This window comes from Schistocerca cancellata, chromosome 2 (assembly GCF_023864275.1).
Source record: "Schistocerca cancellata isolate TAMUIC-IGC-003103 chromosome 2, iqSchCanc2.1, whole genome shotgun sequence".
In the NCBI taxonomy this organism is placed as follows: Eukaryota; Metazoa; Arthropoda; class Insecta; order Orthoptera; family Acrididae; genus Schistocerca; species Schistocerca cancellata.
Genome location: NC_064627.1, coordinates 666284510 through 666306737, shown reverse-complemented (window position 1 = coordinate 666306737; position 22228 = coordinate 666284510). Strand labels below are relative to the sequence as shown.

Sequence of the window (22228 nt, the reverse complement as noted above, 5' to 3'; positions counted from 1 at the left end):
TCTTCAGAATCACCATCTTATTTTGTGGACTTGATTCAATATGCTCTAAATCCTGCCCTTGAGGGCAGATTTGAGTTTCTGAAGAGCTACACAACTTAATGCATTTCACATTCTTGAATGTTCTTATCTGTAATGAGATTTATGGAACATGATATGTGAACAGTGGCAAAACAACAGTTTAAAAGTGGGAGGTGGGGATGCAAGAAAACCAGTTTACTGATGAAATCTTCTCGTGCTTCCATCTGGATGCAGCTACCCAGATGGAAGCCCAAGAAGATTTCATCAGCAGTATATACCAGGAAAGCCTACTTTCACAAACCAATTTACTGTTTGTTGGTTAAGGGAGGGGGGGGGGGGGGGGGCATGAAAACTTAATCACTGATTTTTGTCTAATATAAATTAGAAATAACCTGTCACCAAAAACGTTAGGCAAAAATATAATATTGACTGTGTGTGAAGGTATTAAGCAGTGAGTACTATGTCATTCTACAAAGAGAAACAATTCAGTGTTCAGAGTCATCAATATGGGCCCAACTTTATAGGTCCTGCTTCTTGGTAATAATTTCCTTCCTATAGGCTTGAGAAAGATATCACACAGCTGGGAAGACATTAATTTTACAGTACTTTTCTTTGAGAATTATTATTATTATTATTATTATTATTATTATTATTATTTTAGAAACACTGTGGATCACATCTTAACGGAAGAGAGGAATCATAATTTCTGTGAACAAGAAGGCATTTATTTCTTACATTTTGGATTCCACAGTTCTTACATACAGTTTTCAAACGTAGCTTTCCTTTCCTCAGTTCTGGAAATAGCTTCTTTCATGACATCCATAAGATTGTTTTTTCCAGCATAGGCTTGATAAACATGAAGGAAAAGTAGATGGGCAAGTCTCATATGTGTCACTGTTTACCTGATTCAAGTTTTAAGTTGGTGCAGGTTTCTGAATGACATCTGTGAGAGTATTCTTGTGATACTGTAACTTTCATAATCAGCATGATTATGGCATAATCAGAATTATCAGGCGAATAAGTTTCTGAAACAGTTCTTCAAACTACACTACTGGCCATTAAAATTGCTACACCAAGAAGAAATGCAGATGATAAACAGATATTCAATGGACAAATATATTATACTAGAACTGACATGTGATTACATTTTCATGCAGTTTGGGTGCATAGATCCTGAGAAATCATTACCCAGAACAACCACCTCTGGCCATAATAACGGCTTTGATACGCCTGGGCATTGAGTCAAACAGAGCTTGGATGGCGTGTACAGGTACAGCTGCCGATGCAGTTTCAACACGATACCACAATTCATCAAGAGTAGTGACTGGCGTATTGTGACGAGCCAGTTGCTCGGCCACCATTGACCGGACATTTTCAATTGGTGAGAGATCTGGAGAATGTGCTTGCCAGGTCAGCAGTCAAACATTTTCTGTCTCCAGAAAGGCCCGTACAGGACCTGCAACATGCGGTTGTGCATTTGTTGTTGTTGTGGTCTTCAGTTCTGAGACTGGTTTGATGCAGCTCTCCATGCTACTCTATCCTGTGCAAGCTGCTTCATCTCCCAGTACCTACTGCAACCTACATCCTTCTGAATCTGCTTAGTGTATTCATCTCTTGGTCTCCCCCTACGATTTTTACCCTCCACGCTGCCCTCCAATACTAAATTGGTGATCCCTTGATGCCTCAGAACATGTCCTACCAACCGATCCCTTCTTCTAGTCAAGTTGTGCCACAAACTTCTCTTCTCCCCAATCCTATTCAATACTTCCTCATTAGTTATGTGATCTACCCATCTAATCTTCAGCATTCTTCTGTAGCACCACATTTCGAAAGCTTCTATTCTCTTCTTGTCCAAACTATTTACCGTCCATGTTTCACTTCCATACATGGCTACACTCCATACAAATACTTTCAGAAATGACTTCCTGACACCTAAATCTATACTCGATGTTAACAAATTTCTCTTCTTCAGAAACGCTTTCCTTGCCATTGCCAGTCTACATTTTATATCCTCTCTACTTCGACCATCATCAGTTATTTTGCTCCCCAAATAGCAAAAGTCCTTTACTACTTTAAGTGTCTCATTTCCTAATCTAATACCCTCAACATCACCCGACTTAATTCGACTACAGTCCATTATCCTCGTTTTGCTTTTGTTGACGTTCATCTTATATCCTCCCTTCAAGACACCATCCATTCCGTTCAACTGCTCTTCCAAGTCCTTTGCTGCCTCTGACAGAATTACAATGTCATCGGCGAACCTCAAAGTCTTTATTTCTTCTCCATGGAGTTTAATACCTACTCCGAATTTTTCTTTTGTTTCCCTTACTGCTTGTTCAATATACAGATTGAATAACATCGGGGAGAGGCTACAACCCTGTCTTACTCCCTTCCCAACCACTGCTTCCCTTTCATGTCCCTCGACTCTTATAACTGCCATCTGGTTTCTGTACAAATTGTAAATAGCCATTCGCTCCCTGTATTTTACCCCTGCCACCTTTAGAATTTGAAAGAGAGTATTCCAGTCAACATTGTCAAAAGCTTTCTCCAAATCTACAAATGCTAGAAACGTAGGTTTGCCTTTCCTTAATCTTTCTTCTAAGATAAGTCGTAAGGTCAGTATTGCCTCACGTGTTCCAGTGTTTCTACGGAATCCAAACTGATCTTCCCCGAGGTTGGCTTTTACTAGTTTTTCCATTCGTCTGTAAAGAATTCGTGTTAGTATTTTGCAGCTGTGGCTTATTAAACTGATTGTTCGGTAATTTTCACATCTGTCAACACCTGCTTTCTTTGGGATTGGAATTATTATATTATTCTTGAAGTCTGAGGGTATTTCGCATGTTTCATACATCTTGCTCACCAGGTGGTAGAGTTTTGTCAGGACTGGCTCTCCGAAGGCCGTCAGTAGTTCCAATGGAATGTTGTCTACTCTGGGGGCCTTGTTTCGACCCAGGTCTTTCAGTGCTATGTCAAACTCTTCACGCAGTATCGTATCTCCCATTTCATCTTCATCTACATCCTCTTCCATTTCCATAATATTGTCCTCAAGTACATCGCCCTTGTATAGACCCTCTATATACTCCTTCCACCTTTCTGCTTTCCCTTCTTTGCTTAGAACTGGGTTTCCATCTGAGCTCTTGATATTCATACAAGTGGCTCTCTTTTCTCCAAAGGTCTCTTTAATTTTCCTGTAGGCAGTATCTATCTTACCCCTAATGAGATAAGCCTCCTTACATTTGTCCTCTAGCCATCCCTGATTAGCCATTTTGCACTTCCTGTCGATCTCATTTTTGAGACGTTTGTATTCCTTTTTGCCTGCTTCATTTACTGCATTTTTATATTTTCTCCTGTCATCAATTAAATTCAATATTTCTTCTGTTACCCAAGGATTTCTACTAGCCCTTGTCTTTTTACCTACTTGATCCTCTGCTGCCTTCACTACTTCATCCCTCAAAGCTACCCATTCTTACTCTACTGTATTTCTTTCCCCCATTCCTGTCAATTGTTCCCTGAAACTCTGTACGACCTCTGGTTCTTTCAATTTATCCAGGTCCCATTTCCTTAAATTCCCACCTTTTTGGAGTTTCTTCAGTTTTAATCTACAGGTCATGACCAATAGATTGTGGTCAGAGTCCACATCTGCCACTGGAAATGTCTTACAATTTAAAACCTGGTTCCTAAATCTCTGTCTTACCATTATATAATCTATCTGATACCTTTTAGTATCTCCAGGGTTCTTCCATGTATACAACCTTCTATCATGATTCTTAAACCAAGTGTTAGCTATGATTAAGTTGTGCTCTGTGCAAAATTCTACCAGGCAGCTTCCTCTTTCATTTCTTAGCTCCAATCCATATTCACCTACTACGTTTACTTCTCTTCCTTTTCCTATACTCGAATTCCAGTCACCCATGACTATTAAATTTTCGTCTCCCTTCACTATCTGAATAATTTCTTTTATTTCATCATACATTTCTTCAATTTCTTCGTCATCTGCAGAGCTAGTTGGCATATAAACTTGTACTACTGTAGTAGGTGTGGGCTTCGTATCTATCTTGGCCACAATAATGCGTTCACTATGCTGTTTGTAGTAGCTTACCTGAATTCCTATTTTCCTATTCATTATTAAACCTACTCCTGCATTACCCCTATTTGACTTTGTGTTTATAACCCTGTAGTCACCTGACCAGAAGTCTTGTTCCTCGTGCCACCGAACTTCACTAATTCCCACTATATCTAACTTTAACCTCCCCATTTCCCTTTTTAAATTTTCTAACCTACCTGCCGGATTAAGGGATCTGACATTCCACACTCCGATTCGTAGAATGCCAGTTTTCATTCTCCTGATAACGACATCCTCTTGAGTAGTCCCCGCCTGGAGATCCGAATGGGGGACTATTTTACCTCCAGAATATTTTACCCAAGAGGATGCCATCATCCTTTAATCATACAGTAAAGCTGCATGCCCTCGGGAAAAATTACAGCCGTAGTTTCCCCTTGCTTTCAGCCGTTCGCAGTACCAGCACAGCGAGGCCGTTTTGGTTATTGTTACAAGGCCAGATCAGTCAATCATCCAGACTGTTGCCCTTGCAACTACTGAAAAGGCTACTGCCCCTCTTCAGGAACCACACGTTTGTCTGGCCTCTCAACAGATACCCCTCCGTTGTGGTTGTACCTACAGTACGGCTATCTGTATCGCTGAGGCACGCAAGCCTCCCCACCAACGGCAAGGTCCATGGTTCATGTGCATTATCCTGCTGAAATGTAGGGTTTCGCAGGGATGGAATGAAGGGTAGAGCCACGGGTCGTAAAACATCTGAAACGTAACGTCCACTGTTCAAAGTGCTGTCAATGCGAACAAGAGGTGACAGAGACGTGTAACCAGTGGCACCCCATACCATCACGCCGGGTGATACGCCAGTATGGCAATAACGAATACACGCTTCCAATGTGTGTTCACCGTGATGTCACCAAACACGGATGCGACCATCACGATGCTTTAAGCAGAACCTGGAGTCATCTGAAAAAATGACGTTTTGCTGTTCGTGCACCCAGGTTCATCGTTGAGTACACAATCGCAGGTGCTCCTGTCTGTGCTTCAGCGTCGAGGGTAACCGCAGCCATGGTCTCTGAGCTGATAGTCCATGCTGCTGCAAACATCGTCGAACTGTTTGTGCAGATGGTTGTTGTCTTGCAAACGTCCCCATCTGTTGACTCAGGGATCGAGACGTGGCTTCACGATCCATTACAGCCATGCGGATAAGATGCCTGTCATGTTGTCTTGCAAACGTCCCCATCTGTTGACTCAGGGATCGAGACGTGGCTGCACGATCCATTACAGCCGTGCGGATAAGATGCCTGTCATTTCGACTGCTAGTGATACGAGGCCATTGAGGGAGAAGATATTGAGGTTCTGGAGGAATGTGGATAGGGTGTAATCACCCCAGATCCAGCTCACGGTGTTCTGTATTCCCTTCTGAACCCACCGATTCCGTATTCTGCTAACAGTCATTGGATCTCGACCAACGCGAGCAGCAATGTCGCGATACAATAAACTGCAATCGCGATTGGCTACAATCCGACCTTTATCAAAGTCGGAAATGTGATGGTACGCATTTCTCCTCTACTTTCTGTATCTTGCTTTGGTAAAATGTCATTAATTTTTTCATGCCCTCTTTCAGTAAAAGTATATTCACTTCCTTTTACACCTTATCTGTACTCATATACCCTTCATCATCTGAACTATCACCGATATCATTTTTGTCATCAGATTCTAGCAGGAAAGCAACTTTTAGACAGTGGAGCAGATTGTCACTAGATGTTTCAGCTACTTTGTTTTCTGAATTATTTTCTACACATTGCACATCGTTTGCACACGCAGGCACTTCTGTTGTATCACTTTGAATGATTTCAGTGTTAACTTCATACTTAGTATAATCGTCATATACATTGATAACCTTCATTTCACTGTTTCCTTTACTATCAGTTTCAGATAACCATGCAAAATTCCTACCAGACCCTTCTGCATCAGAACCACAAAACACCTCTCCATCAACAATAATTTCATCTGCACTGCTTATAATGTCGGCCTTACCCTTTTTCTCAATAGCCTGTACTGTATTCTACTTCCTTCTCCCCTCAACGCAATTAGTACTTAATTTTTAAGTTTGTTATCAGTCTCTTCCCTTACTTTTATCATATTACTATCGCAGCTCTTTTCTACTTCATTCACATGTTGTTCTAATCCAGACACTTTTTCCTGAATGAAACTAACTTCCTTTTTAATGTCATTAGCTAGTATGGTCATTCTGGTACCCATGATAATCATGTCACTCCTCACCTTACCAAGTTCATTTCTAATTTCACTACTTATATCATTACCCATATTATTCACAGCCCCCATGATTTGCATGAGCATATCCTGTAAATTATTTTCATTTGACGAAGCCTGTGCGCTTTGAACATCACTATCAGTGTTCTTTTCCTCACTGAAGTCCTTTCCATCAGCACTACTCCCCTCTCTTCCCACTTTGTCTCTAATTGCAGTGAACAAAGCCTTAATTTCCTCGCCCTGAATACCACTTACCTCACTGTAAGTTATGGTCAAATTTAATTCTGACCTATACCCACTGTCATCTTTGAATTTTAATACTTCAACTTTTCTACCCCGTAAAGTATCACTCCCTGTCATTCCACTCGCATTGTCACTAATGTTTTCCTTACTTTCCACTTTGACAAAAGTTACAATATATATATACCTCAAAGTTCCAGGTGCCTTCTCTGTCGGTCGTCAGCCAGTGTCTTGTTTATGATGTCTGTGGTCTGTTACTGCTGCTGTTGCTGCAAACTCGCAATCTGCCAAACTGCTCCCATTCGTATTCGGCGCCTGCTGTCACTGACCCTGGTCAGCTTTGTCCGGCTTGCGTGGGTTGGCTGCTGCTTCCATCATGGCCGCCGCTGCTGCAAACGCGCCGCGTTGATTGGCTGCTACTGTTGCGGCTATTCTTAAACTGCGTCGGATGTAGTTATACGTGCACGGTTCTCACTTCTGCCGTTGTTGCCACTGATTTCACTCTCACTCGAAATCAGTCTTCCAAATATAGTCTTAAGGATCGTAAGTTCGATATTCTCAGCCAAATGGGCACCACATGTAACGTGCCAGGGGGTTTCCTCTCCCAGGGCACCACATGTAACGTGTCGTGACATGTCTCCTCTCCCAGGGCACCACATGTAACGTGCCGGGACATGTCCTTTTATTAGTGCCACTTAAAGTTCATGCCACAACCGGATGTACCAGTACTGAAACATTTCCTCACCCAGTAGATAGTGCCCAGTGTTCTCGACCTACCTTGCTTTGCTTATTCAATATTGTCTTCCCGGTAGCTGCGTCCGTCTCACCTAAATCACACTGAAATTAAGAAGCCAGGATCCTAGGTTAAGTTTTCCAAAATCAAAAGTCAGGATCGTATTCATTGTTGAACATTTATGTCAACCACAGTGCGATTTATTTGTTATCACTCGCTCACACAATATTCGTGTGACCAGGCCTCTTACACTTAATCGTCACATTACGTAGGTCAAAAACTTCCAGTCTTTAACAAAGTTCACAATTACAATTACCGAAAAATTAACCAACTTGGCGCATTTCTGCTCCAAGAGAATCTGACTGAGAACTAACTGAAATCTGCACCAGCTCGGACCTCATATAGACGAGCGCTTGAATATTTTACTATTTCTGTTAATATATTATAGTTTATAATTTCCCAGGGTTAAAATGATCCTTTCTAACTGGTTTTGAAGTTAACTATTGGGTTTTATTATTTAAATAACATGAGTGAGCTCTATCAATTTAAATACGCGGAACTGACTTATGCATCCGCTGTGGGAATTCCCAACTTATAATCACGGCAGCCCTTTTGAACAATAATTTTTACATATTCAAAAATTCTTAATTAATGCACTTACAAAGTTGAGACTGGAGTTATTTTAGTAGAAAAATAAAGGTAGCAAAAGTATCGAAACAGATCTCGGAATTATTTGGTAGTTTGGTCACAATTGGCACTGAAAATCATACAGTCTACAGATTTTAAGTCTTAATATCTATTTAACTAATAGACTTTAGGTTAATTTAAACACTTTGTTGGAATCAGTAAAATTTAGGCTTTCTTTTGGATGCAGTCTTATAGCTGAATTTGATCTATTAGCTCACTCGAATTTTACTTAATATGTATTGCACAATATACGTCATTGTCCATAACTGTTAATAGTATGCATTTCCAATAAAACTGATTAGCTCATTACTTTCAGAATAGACATTAGAATGTACTGAAATAATAGATTTTACTAGGGGAATTTTATTTAAACTATTTCTGAATTCTGTACTATGAGGTTGAAGGCCACAGAATCTGTAGTCGGAATCTGAGTAGTTAAAATGAAAAAAAATAAAAGTTCATTGCTTAACTAAGTTACTGAAGGAGTGTAAAACCAAAACAGGATAGCAGTGGGCAACCCTGCTTCGTTACAGGTTACTATTAATTGTCATGTGTCCTGAATAGAAGTTCTGCAGTTGTGGTGCCCTCTCACTTCTGTTTTACTCGATGACTTTTCGTCAACTACTACAAAAATGTGGCATCTGTGAAGTCCAGTCACACAACTGAGATGATATTCTGTAGGCACACAATTTCACTAGAGTCCACTTGTCTGGTAAAGTGTCAAAAGCCTTCCAGAAATCCATAAATACGGAATCAATTTGAAATCCCTTGTCGATAGCACTCAACACTTTTTGCGAGTAAAGAGCTAGTTGTGTTTCGCAAGAACGATGTTTTCTAAATCTGTGTTGACTGTCTGTCAATAGATCGTTTTCTTCAAGGTAATTCATAATGTTCGAACACAATATATCTTCCAAAATCCTGCTGCTTATTGACATTAATGATATGGGCCTGTAATTTAGCAGATTACTCATACGAACTTTCTTGAATGTTAGTGTGATCTGTGCAACTTTCCAGTCTTTGGGTACCAATATTTCGTCAAGCAAACGGTTGTATATGATTGTTAAGTATGGAGCCATTGCATCAGCATATTCTGCAAGGAACCTAATTGGTATACAGTCTGGACCAGAAGACTTGCTTTTATTAAGTGATTTAAGTTACGTCACTACTCCCAGGATATCTACTTCTACATTACCCATGGTGGTAGATAAGATAAGATAAGATAAGATACTTTATTGTCACATAACATGTTTTTATACAATCATTCGATTGAGAACTTGGTGACTCGTCAGTCTTTAACCTAAGTTGTTACAGTATTTTATATACTACAGGAAATACGTAATACACACATTGCTTATTATAATGAAAATACAACACTGCATTTTAAATCTTTTTATAGCTCATCGAATCATTACCGTAGACTTCACACACCTATTTGAAATATGGATGTACTGAACGGAATACAAACTGCCATTCAAACTATAATTCTATATATAAACATGAATATACAGTGAATGTGTTTACTTTGTATCTATATGACTTCAAAAGTATACCATTTGTACTTGTATCCTTACTCCCTATTCCTATTTATAAATTCCTCTAAACTACGAGGTGCATTCAAGTTCTAAGGCCTCCGATTTTTTTCTCTAATTAACTACTCACCCGAAATCCATGAAACTGGTGTTACTCTCGACGTAATCGCCCTGCAGACGTACACATTTTTCACAACGCTGACGCCATGATTCCATGGCAGCGGCGAAGGCTTCTTTAGGAGTCTGTTTTGACCACTGGAAAATCGCTGAGGCAATAGCAGCACGGCTGGTGAATGTGCGGCCACGGAGAGTGTCTTTCATTGTTGGAAAAAGCCAAAAGTCACTAGGAGCCAGGTCAGGTGAGTAGGGAGCATGAGGAATCACTTCAAAGTTGTTATCACGAAGAAACTGTTGCGAACGTTAGCTCGATGTGCGGGCGCATTGTCTTGGTGAAACAGCACACGCGCAGCCCTTCCCGAACGTTTTTGTTGCAGTTCAGGAAGGAATTTGTTCTTCAAAACATTTTCGTAGGATGCACCTGTTACCGTAGTACCCTTTGGAACGCAATGGGTAAGGATTACGTCCTTGCTGTCCCAGAACATGGACACCATCATTTTTTCAGCACTGGCGGTTACCCGAAATTTTTTTAGTGGCGGTGAATCTGTGTGCTTCCATTGAGCTGACTGGTGCTTTGTTTCTGGATTGAAAAATGGCATCCACGTCTCATCCATTGTCACAACCGACGAAAAGAAAGTCCCATTCATGCTGTCGTTGCGCATCAACATTGCTTGGCAACATGCCACACGGGCAGCCATGTGGTCGTCCGTCAGCATTCGTGGCACCCACCTGGATGACACTTTTCGCATTTTTAGGTCGTCATGCAGGATTGTGTGCACAGAAATGCCAACTCTGGAGGCGATCTGTTCAACAGTCATTCGGCGATCCCCCAAAACAATTCTCTCCACTTTCTTGATCATGTCGTCAGACCAGCTTGTGCGAGCCCAAGGTTGTTTCAGTTTGTTGTCACACGAGGTTATGCCTTCATTAAACTGTCGCACCCACGAACGCACTTTCGACACATCCATAACTCCATCACCACATGTCTCCTTCAACTGTCGATGAATTTCAATTGGTTTCACACCACGCAAATTCAGAAAACGAATGATTGCACACTGTTCAAGTAAGGAAAACATCGCCATTTTAAGTATTTATATCAGTTCTCATTCTCGCCGCTGGCGGTAAAATTCCATCTGCCGTACGGTGCTGCCATCTCTGGGACGTATTGACAATGAACGCAGCCTCATTTTAAAACAATGCGCTCTTTCCAGTCGGGAGAAAAAAAAATCGGAGGCCTTAGAACTTGAATGCACCTCGTATAACATTTGCTATTTATTCATTTAGAAATTCTTCTAGACTATAATAACATTTGATTTTTAAGTATGTGCCGGTGGTCTCCAATGTGGATTCCCCAAATATTGACCTTATCTTGTTTCTGATCTTCAGAGCCATGTAATATAGAGTATTTTCATATAATGTGAGTCGGTGACAAGGTAGCATGTATTTCAATTTATGTCTAGTTTCATAGGCTGGTGTGAATGTATTTCCTTCAAACAGATGCGAGTTTTTCTGTTCAAAGAGAAGTATTTTATATATGAAGATGGCAGGGACTGTCATGAAATCCAGGCTTTCGAATAGTGGTCTGCATGAATGTCTACTATTGGTTCCTGTCAGTGCTCTGATTTTTTTTTTTTTTTTTTTTTTTTTTTTTTTTTTTTTTTGTATTTTGAAGATTCGAAGCAGGTTTGTCTTTTCTGCACCCCAAAAAATTATTCCATATCTTATAACTGTTATGAAATATGCGTGGTATACAGTTTTCTTCACCATTAAATCCGTTACTTTGTGTAGTACCCTCATTGCATAAACTAAATTATTTAATCTCTTTAGTAAACTGTCCACATGGCCGGTCCATTGCAAGTTTTTATTTAAAGTTATCCCAAGAAATTTTACAGAATCAACTGTGATCAGTTCTTTACCTGAATATTCTATTTGCGATATACATTCAGTAGTTTGTTTGGTCCTGAAGTGTATGATTTGGGTTTTTTCAAGATTTAATTTCATAGCATTATTTTTAGCCATTGTTCAAGTTCTTGTAGAGTTTGTTTCATGGTCCGTACTAATTCATCAGTGTTTTTGCAGCAGACTAGAGCAGTTGAGTCATCTGCGTAAAGTATTGTATCTGTATTTACTTTGCTAGGCATGTCATTTATGTAATATAAGAGCAGAAGTGGTCCTAATATCAAGCCCTGGGGCACGCCTGCTTGAATTTCTTTCCAGCTAGAGCAAGTTTTCTCTCCCTTTTGATGTATCACCACCCTTTGGTGTCTGTTTTTGAGATAAGATGAAAACCATCTTATAGATTTTCTATGGAAGCCATAGGTACCCAATTTTTGGAGCAGCAGCTTATGGTTTACTGTGTCAAATGCCTTTGAGAGGTCACAAAAAATACCAGATACACTTTGTTTGTTGTTGAGGCTTTTACTTTAGAGATTAGTTCATTTACAGCTTGTAAAGTGTTTTGTCCCTTCCTAAACCCATACTGGTTATTGAGAATAATATTACCTTCTTTAGTGTCCTTGATTCGAATTCTGGAATATTTACTTTGTCTTCTTTTGTGAAGGCATTTTGGAAGGCTGTGTTTAGTAATTCTGCTTTGGCAGCATTGTCTTCGATAGTATTGCCATTGCTATCGTGCAAAGAAGGCACTGATTGTGTCTTGCCACTAGCATACTTCAGATACGACGAGGATCTCTTTGGATCTTCTGCCAGGTTTCAAGACAAAGTCTCGTTGTGGAAACTATTATAAGTTTCTCACATTGAAGTCCATGCTAAATTTTGACTATAAAAGATCACCAATCTTGGAGATTTTGCATCTGTTTAAATTTGGCATGTTTATTTTGTTGTTTCTGCAACAGTGTTCAGACCCGTTTTGTTTACCAAGGAGGATCAGCTTTGTCATTTGTTAATTTAAACCTTTGCTCAGTCTTCACTGGAAAAAGGCCAACAATTTAAAACACACCTTTCGTAAATCTTCATTCATGAGTCAATTATTCAGGAACAGACAATATTTCTGTGCGTTTAAATCAATTTTTCTTAGATTTTAGATAATTGACCCCTTCAGATATAGGTTCTTAGAATAATTTTTGGCTTTCTCTAACAGCATATCAAATGATTCTGCAGTCCTATTTCACAGGAGCTGCTTTTGAAAAATATGCAGAACATTTCATTCTGGCTGCATTAAAATTTGGATTCTGTTGGACATTACCAGTCCTTTGAATAGTTCACACATTATCGTTGCGTATAAAAATTAGTCTCAAACTTTTCGAGCCACTTCATGTTGCCCTGCAGAACTGACCATCTTTTGTCCATAATTTAGCTCTGTGCATTCAGTACTTCAGCCAGTTTTCTGGACTCAGTCATAACTTTCCTTGAAATGAAATGTTCCAAAGATTTTGCCATTGCAGCTCATGGGGTCGGAACACGTTTGCATCAGCTGCTGATCTTTTGGATTTGGATTCATCTTGTCGACAGCAGATGGTGGCCAAACATCTGCATACACGGTTTTCCTTTTTGTGGATTCCAGAATTATATTTGAGAAATCTTCCACAGTTACCAAGACATCACACAATTTGTCACAGCTTCTCGAAACTTTCCATAGTACAAGATCCAAACATTGGCTACTAACTTTAAGCCACTGTGAGTGGAGGGTTCTGAGGAGTGGGATAATGCATGATGCTCCCCATCAGAGTTATATCTCATCTCGCTTTCGGAAGGAGTTTTCAGATAGCAAGTTAAGGCTTGATGATGTTCTTGAGTCACAGCAAGTCTCGCATCATGATCTTAATTGGCTTCTTGAGACCACATAGATCTGTCTTTTAGCCATTCTGGTGTATTTCGAAAGACTTGACCACTTTCTAGGCATTTTTATACATAAACAAAATGAAATCAAAATGTAGTGCATAGGCACCCAAATCACAAAATGAACTTAACAAATTTGTTTTTCCTGGCAAAGAATATAAATGAAACCTTTTGAAAGAAGCAAAGCAAAGTTGCTAAGTTTTTAGTACACAAAGCAACTTCAGTAACTCCTTATTCCTAACCAAGTAAATTCAATGCTAGTCAGTATTCTTAAAGATAAGTCTGCAGTGCTTAATTCTGTCACTGACGTAAACTTCCAAAAATACTCCTGTCACTGAAATAAAATAACTTTTCTAGTAAAACAGTCAAATATAAATAAAACATATCGAAAGAAGCTAAGCAATGTTGTCAAGTTTTTAATACACAATGCAAAATCGCTAAATCTGTGAATCCTAACTCCATAAATTCGCTGCTAGTTTGTATTCGTGAAGGAAAGATTGTGGCACTTAATTTTATTACTGAGATAAACTTATGAAAATACATCTGTCACTCAGATTTAAAAGAAAAAAAAACCTAACAGCACCATCTATTGGTTCTTTGGTGTACTACAAATCTCGCAGTGCCCTCCTTTGGTTCTATGTCTTGGTGATATAATCACCTGAACCACTACGCTAACCACACAATTTGAGGTAAAACTTTAAATTACGATTTTTATGTATCCAATTTTGATGAAATAAAGCCTATATGTTGCCCTAAGGTATGATAAAAGTTACCTGTAAAAGCCTCATGAAAATTCATCTAGAAGTTTTGGAAATTAGCGTGTTCAAATAGACAGAGATGATGGTTTTACAGTTTTATCATTGGCATAGATGTGATTGCATTATTAGCATCATCTTCTGTAAGATTGAATCCTCCATAAGTAATATGATCATACACAGATGAACAAGATCTTCGAGTTTGGATTTATAGTCTGTCGAATAATGGTAGCATGGAATCACATGAAAACGATCTCAGGACCGTAAAACAACTCTTGTTAAAATGTGTTTTTCCTGTAATAGTTGTAGGAAGGCATAAAAAATACACGACTGTATTACATCGCATGAGCAATGATTGGGTGTGCAACAGTTAGGTATCCAACAAATGTAAAAAACTAACACACACACACACACACACACACACACACACACACGCGCGCGCGCGCACACACGCACATGCTCATGTTAACCATCAATTCAAGAACTAACTTTTTTATGAAAGTGTGACACAAAATTTGCAACAACTGAATTACAATAACGTGTTTTTAATGTGATCTATTGTGACATTATGACACTTACTTTACTTGAACCATTAAGTACATTTGTGGCATGTGGATGATGTACATCACATAGGAAACCAACAGGTTGCTCTGCAACAACTAGTATTGCATACATGGTTTCATTCATCATAATGTGTGTTTCAGATCAGTTATGTGAAATCGAACTCTACTTTTGATAAAAATGATGACAGTGCATTTGCAGTGACAAGAGATCTGTAACCTACTTTGCTGAAGGTTTTCCTATGATTGGCCCTATGCCCCAAACATAGTCCACAGGCAAATTTACTGTGCTATATCCTCACACATCCATAATGCTATGACCACCTCAAGAAGCAAAGGAGGATCCCCCTCATCACTCATTACTATCCTGGACTGGAACAACTGAACTACATCTTTCGTCAAGCCTTTGACTATTTGTCACTGTGCCCAGGACTGAGAAACATTCTATCAGCAGTCCTTCTCACTCTGACTATTTGTCACTGTGCCCAGGACTGAGAAACATTCTATCAGCAGTCCTTCTCACTCCTCTGAACAATCTAGAAAATATCCTAGTTTATATTTATGCCACACTTACTCTCAAAGCCTTGCCACATGGGTCGTATCACTGTGGAAGACCGATATGCAAGACCTCTCCAATATACCAACCTAATGCATATCCAAATCTTATCCTATCAGAGGCAGGATACCTGTGAAAGCAGTCATGTCATACACTTGGTACAATTTCTGCACAACATTTTATGTATGCATGACAAACAACTAGCTGCTCACCTGAATGAATGGCCACCACGAAACTGTGGCAAGACATGTTGCTGAGTGCATCTTGCTTAATTTCAATGAATGCTTTGAAAACCCATGCCATTCCTGTACATTTCGTGGAGTGGGGCCGCCGAGCTCTAACACCACATTCATTCACATCGCAGATGTGTTCGATCGAGTTTAGATCTGGTGAATGGGGGGCCAGTAATTCGATTGGAACTCGCCACTGTGTTCCTCCTGGACTTGTGACATGGCACATTATCGTGTTGAAAAATGTCACTACTGTTGGGAAGCAAGATCCTCATGAAGAAGTGTAAGTGCTCTACAACCAGTATGTGATACTCCTTGGCTGTCATGGTGCCTTGCGTGAGCTCCACTGCACCTGTGGATCTCCATATGAATGTTCCCCCACAGCATAATGGAGTCACCGCCAGCTTGTATCCACACTTCAGTGCAGGTGTCAACGAGCTCTTCCCCTGGAAGATGACAGGTCTGTGTCTTCCCATTGGCAAGAAGAAGGTATTGGGATTCATCATTGCTCTGTCACTGCCCCAGCATCCAGTGCCGATGGTCACATGTGCATTTCATTCGGAATTGCCGATGTCATGCTGTAAACATTTGAATGTACGTGGTTTGTTGGCTGTGGAGACCTGTCATTAGGAATGCTCAATGCACTGTGTGTTCAGACCCACTTGTACCCTGCAGCATTAAAATCTGATGTTAGTTCCGCTGCAGTTCATTGCCTGTCCTGTTTTACCAGTCTGCACACCCTACAATCTCCGACATCTATAATGAGGGGTGGATGCCCAAACTCGATGACATGTGGACATAGATTCACCGTGGTTCCACCATGTGTTGAAGGCACTCACCATAGCACTCTTCCAACACCCAACAAGTTGTGCTCTTTCTGAAATGCCTGTGCTGAGCCTCTGGGTCATCACAGTTACCTGTCAATTGGTCAAACACATACAGATTGTGTGGCCTCCTCATTCTCCACTCAGACAGCATGCTCGCTGATACTACATGCACCATGCGTGTGTCTGACTAGCAGTCATTCCTCTCCATGTGATGCTGCTGTTTCCTGGATGATTTTATGTTGGTAGTAGGGTGGTGGTCATAATGTTCTTGCTGATTAAGAGTATGTAAAAGTAGTATGTGATAACTGATTATTTTTAGTCAAATGCTTTTAACGTTTGTAAGGATTTTGCTTCAGTGTTTGTCATAGGACACACACACACACACACACGCACACACATACTGGGGGCGGGGGAGATATGCTTTAGGCACTTGACGAGTCAATATGAATGATCTCTAGTTTTGGATCTGTGTATGTTGTTTGTTTGGTTATGTAACACTTATGAAAAAGTCTAATCAAATCACATGAAAATTGTATTTGTGTTTACATTGACTCATTTTTGAACTGAAATACAATCTGAAAGATCAGGCTTTAATGTCTATGTTCCTATGAAAGGAAATCAAAAGGCTATAGATTACCTTCTCTGTATGTAACTTTAGAATGAAAAAAGTAACACATGGCTGAATTGTTTCAGGTTAGTTGCATAGTGATTAAATCACACGAGTGTCTCAATCTTGATTTCCGTCTTTACTGTTAGACTGCTGGCGTTAATGAGCTTTTGTACACCACAGAAAAACAGAAAAGCACACATCAAATAAAAAATACATTTTTATGCATTTTACAAGAATTACACATACGATTATGATGAGAAGATTTTGTTTGTATACACCCATATAATTTTGTAGTTGAATTGTTTGAGTCTGTTCCTTGGGTTGACCTGCTGGGTGAGGTAATTTATTCCATGAGCTTGCTGTGTACTAATTCGTCTTGTGTAAAAATCACCAGGTGGGTTGAAGATTTCTATTCAGGCACTTCTTGACCGGCAAAAGAAAAGCTGAGGTTTTAAATTTTATGTTAAAAAAAATCATTCACACAGGAGAATCATATAGACACACTACCATATGCTACTGCACAAACTCCTGTTTGGAGGACATCGAAATAGGCATCCCTCACATTGAAAAACAACTGAAAGAGCTGAAAACAAACAAGTGGCTAGTACCAGATGGAATTGTAGTTCAGTTTCATAGAGGCATTGGCTGTGGCTCCTTACTTAACTTTCCTTTATCACAAACCTCATGCCCACCACAAAGTCACAAGTGACTGGATAAAAATGAACGTGCAGATGAAGGGCGAACAGACAGTTTCCATATTTCTAGACTTCCAGAAAGCACTAGATACAGTGCCACACTGCAGACTGCTAAGAAAGTTCCAAGCATACGGACTAGGTATGTGAATGGCTCAAAAACTTTTTAACTACTAGAACCCATTACATTGCCCTGACTGGTGAATGTTCAACATAGAAAAATTTACTGCCAGGAGTAGCCAGGGATTTTGATAGGACAGGTCTTGGTCTCTGTATACATAAACAATATGATACATAGGATAAGCAGCAAACTACGACTGTTTGTTGTCGATTCTGCAGAGTAGTTGAGTGACTGTAGAGGGATACGTAACTTGTAAAATTGGTTCAAATGGCTCTGAGCACTATGGGACTTAACATCAGTGGTCATCAGTCCCCTAGAACTTAGAACTATTTAAACCTAACTAACCTAAGGACATCACACACATCCATGCCCGAGGCAGGATTCGAACCTGCGACCGTAGCAGTCATGCGGTTCCAGACTGAAGCACCTTTAACTGCACGGCCACACCGGCCGGCTCGTAACTTGTATTTGGCACAATGAATGGCAACTTTCTCTATGTGTAGAAAAGTGAGTTAATACAGACGAGTAAGAAAATCAATCACGTTCTACTACAGTGTTATTTATATGCTGCTTGACACAGTCACATCTGTTAAATATGTAGGTGCAATGTTGTGCAGCAACATGAAATGGAATGACCACTTATGGTAAGTTGTAGATAGGTGAATGATAGAGATTTCAGTTTAGGAGGAAAATTTTAGGAAAGTGTAGCTCATCTGCAAAGGAGACTCTGTACAGACTACTTGTGCAACCAATTCTTGAGTACTTCTCAAATGTTTGGGATCGCCACTAGGTCGGTTTAATGAAAGATATTGAAGCAATTCAAAGGCATGTTGCTAGATTTGTTGCCAGTAGGTTCGATCAACATGCGAGTTTTACAGAAATGCTCCATGAACTCTAATTGGAATCCCTGGAGTGAAGGAGACATTCTTTTTGCTACGTATTACTGCAAATGTTTAAAGCACTTACATTTGTGATGGACTGTAGAACAATTGTACTGCCATCAACATACATCATGTGTAAGAACCACAAAGACAAAATACAAGGAATAGGGCTGGTACAGAGGTGAGAGATTGTTATTTTTCTCTTGCTCCATTTGTGTGTGGAACAGGAGAGCGAATGAGCAGCAGTAGTACAAGATACCCTCTGCCATGATTGTATGGTTGGTTGAGTAGTATGGATGTAGATGTACAAGTAACATTTTGAAACATATTTTCAAAGAATGAAACATCATTCACCCGCTAAAGGAAGCTGGCCTTGCTAATTCAGTCATGTACATTTCAGTTTAATGACTTCAAGCTTGACTTCTCAATACTTTTCAGGGAATTACTCTTCAGTGAGCTTTGTGTGCTCACTCAAACTTGTGTTGTTTTTCTGTTATTTTGTTTTGTAATTCAGATGTGTTTGTTCTGCATTTTTGTATTAATTTTTGTGTATCAATAGTTATTATTAGAATTAAAATATGAAAACAAAAAAGTCTAAAAAGAGGAACAGGCTTTTGTTGAGAGAAATGTTGGGGTGAAACATGCACAGTCATAACTGTTTTTAGTTTCTTGTTGAATTATACATTTATGAAACTATTACAGCACTGTACATTTAAATATCTTTTTGTAGCATATGGTATTTTATGTTGCAGTTCTACAAGAGCCAGCACGAAATATTGTTAAACTACGCACAACACCACCTCTTTTTCAGGCATATGAATTTGCATACAGTCATTTGGAGAACACATTGGGCCCACTTTTCCATCAGAGTGATGATGTAAGTGTGAGGCAATGATCTGTATGTTACTATTGTTACAAATAAAGTGTGTGCATATCTCTGCATTATATGTAAAAATAATCTTCTCTCTCTCTCTCTCTTTCTCTTTCTTGCACCCCTCCTCCCCCCCCCCCTCTCCTTGCTTGCTTAGCCACCCCCCCCCCCCCCCCCCTTTGCACAGAAAATGTTGCTACGCAAGAATTATGTATATTGTAGGGGAAGTTGTTTCCTCTGTCTTCCACCAGATGGCTCAAGAAACTTCTTGGAGCATACAACATACACTATTAGAAACAGTTGAAAAGCAACAAGCAATTGTCTTAAGTGGCTTTGTTCATTTCCAGAGGCCAGAAACTGTTGTCCCACTCATTCTGTTTATTGTTTATTTGTTATTTCAAGAAAAGTACTGGAAAAGCCACAAAAAATTTAAGTGTTTGCTCTATACAGCAGATTGTTTTGATTTTTATTAACCCATTTTAAGCAATTGTTTTAGTGACTTAGAAAGAAAAATTATGTGGTTCGATTAAGGTTGTGTGGACTGGCCCATTTAATCCCAATGTAATAATTGACTTTGATAATTTAAAAAAAAATTTAGTTCCAGAAGCATTTTGCATCATACTTTGTACAAATTGTGATGAAGTGTACTGTAGACATATGTTTGTTGAATTATAAGTTTTTCTTTCAGATGTCATGAGCTCATAATCACACGACCAACCACTGATCATATTCAATGGAAGATTTGAAACTATCAGTGGAAGATATCCAAGAAGGAACTAATATTCATGCAGCATCTAATCAGTTTCAAATTCGTCAAATAATGCTAAAAACATGTTCTCAGCAATGTATTGGTCAGTATGAAGTAAACTTTAGGCCTTGAAATGGATACAAAAAGTTGTTCACACCAGCAGAAGAACTTGTTTTTGTTCATTAAAGAAGTTGCTGGTATGCATTGTGGTTTATCTTTCACACTTACAAGGAAGTTAGCATATGAATTTGCGGCAACTAACAAGAGGGAACTTCTGCCAAACTGGCAAGAAGAAAATGGTTGGTAAGGAATGGCTTCATTTTTTTATGGGAGGCATAATATCTTACTAGTCTGCATCATACAACTAGTTTCAATATGTCAAATTTTGGTAAATTTTATATCAATTTGAAAGAAGCCTCACAATGGTACAGAAGCTGGGAGGATAGTGTCTCCATGTGGCTAGAAGCAAGTGAGGAAGATAACTTCAGCAGAGAGAGGCACACTTGAAACCATGTGTGGCATTATCAGAAGCACTGGAAAAGTAGTTCCTCGATTTCTTGTCTTCCCATGTATCCAGTTTCAAGATCATATGTTCCACAACAGCTCTTCTGAAAGTGCAGGGAGAGCTCACACCTCAGGATGGATGACTGGAGGCATATTTATGGATGGATTGGCACAGTTTGTTGAACACGAATGACCAAGCAAAGAAAAGTCAAAACAGCTCATCATTGACAATCCCGAAAGCCACATGTCAATAAGAGAAATAATATTCTCCAAAGAAAATGGCTGAGCTTGTGATAGGTGGCTACTAAATCATCCTGCTCAGGCACTTTGTATCAATGACGTTTCAGGCTTAGTGCGTGAAACATTTCCATGTGCTTCAACTTCCTCTAATATCAGCAAAGTTCACTAACCTGTAGGAATAATGCCTCTCTATGATGAAACATTTGGTGAAGCAGATTTTCTGTTCGTCTGTGACAGACTGGTCTTTTGAGCAATCTGAGAAGGAAGGAATTGTTTAGGAAAATATTAATTTCCCTACCACAGTTCCAGGTCCAGTTCCTCCATCCTGTCTGGCACCTTCTGTGATCCAGTTCCTTCAGTTTCTGGTACCTTGGTTCATAAACTCTTTTCTTCTTGTCCTCATGAAAAAATCTCCAAACAGAATTATTTGTGCTTCCTGAAGCCTTGCTTCCCGCAGTGTGGTTCCCCTTGAAAGAGATAATCATGGCTGAAAGAAAGGAGAACTCTTATCCTTGTAATTTCACCTGTTATGGCCCACGTGGATGAAGAGGCCTTTGTTAGGAAATAAATAAAAAAATAAATAAAATAAAAAATAAAAATAAAAATAAGAAATCTACTCTAGAAGAATCAGATTTGTTGTCCGATGAAAATGCACTCTTGGGTATCAGAAGAATCTGACTGCTCTTGGCACAAAGACATTGAAGCAGATAAGAATTTTTTGAGGATTAAAGACAGTGACTTCATAATTGTTAAAAGTGCATGGAGTAAGAAAAGACTAAGGTTACAACTTTATAACTGCTGTGAAGAGACTTCTTCACAACAGTAGTCTCTTCATTCAGATGTTCAAGTGACTATCTGTAAGCAGCACATACCTTTGAGCCACGCTGGGTAGCTGAGTGGTCTGAGGCGCCTTGCCATGGATTCCGCGGAGGTTCGAGTCCTCTTTGGGGCATGGGTGTGTGTGGTGTTGTCCTTAGCGTAGGTTAGTTTAAGTTAGATGAAGTAGTGTGTAAGCCTAGGGACTGATGACCTTCGCAGTTTGGTCCCATAGGAACTTGCCACAAATTCCCAATACATACCTTCGAATAGATTTTCCATAGTGGATGAAAATGCATTTGTTAGCACTGCTGATATTATTACAAAACTTCCTAATCTGCTTAAACACTTATGCCAAAGATTT

At 39.5% G+C, this 22228-nt stretch overlaps 1 protein-coding gene across 2 annotated transcripts in view; it reads left to right on the top strand.

Annotated features, from left to right (window-relative positions):
* LOC126162372 (sorting nexin-14-like) overlaps window positions 1-22228 on the top strand; it is a 217551-nt gene that overhangs the window by 77937 nt on the left and 117386 nt on the right. For both annotated transcript variants that reach the window (XM_049918827.1, XM_049918828.1), the window contains exon 9: window positions 19438-19562. In XM_049918827.1, the coding sequence (XP_049774784.1) occupies window positions 19438-19562 (125 nt within the window). The remainder of the gene's footprint in view (window positions 1-19437; window positions 19563-22228) is intronic.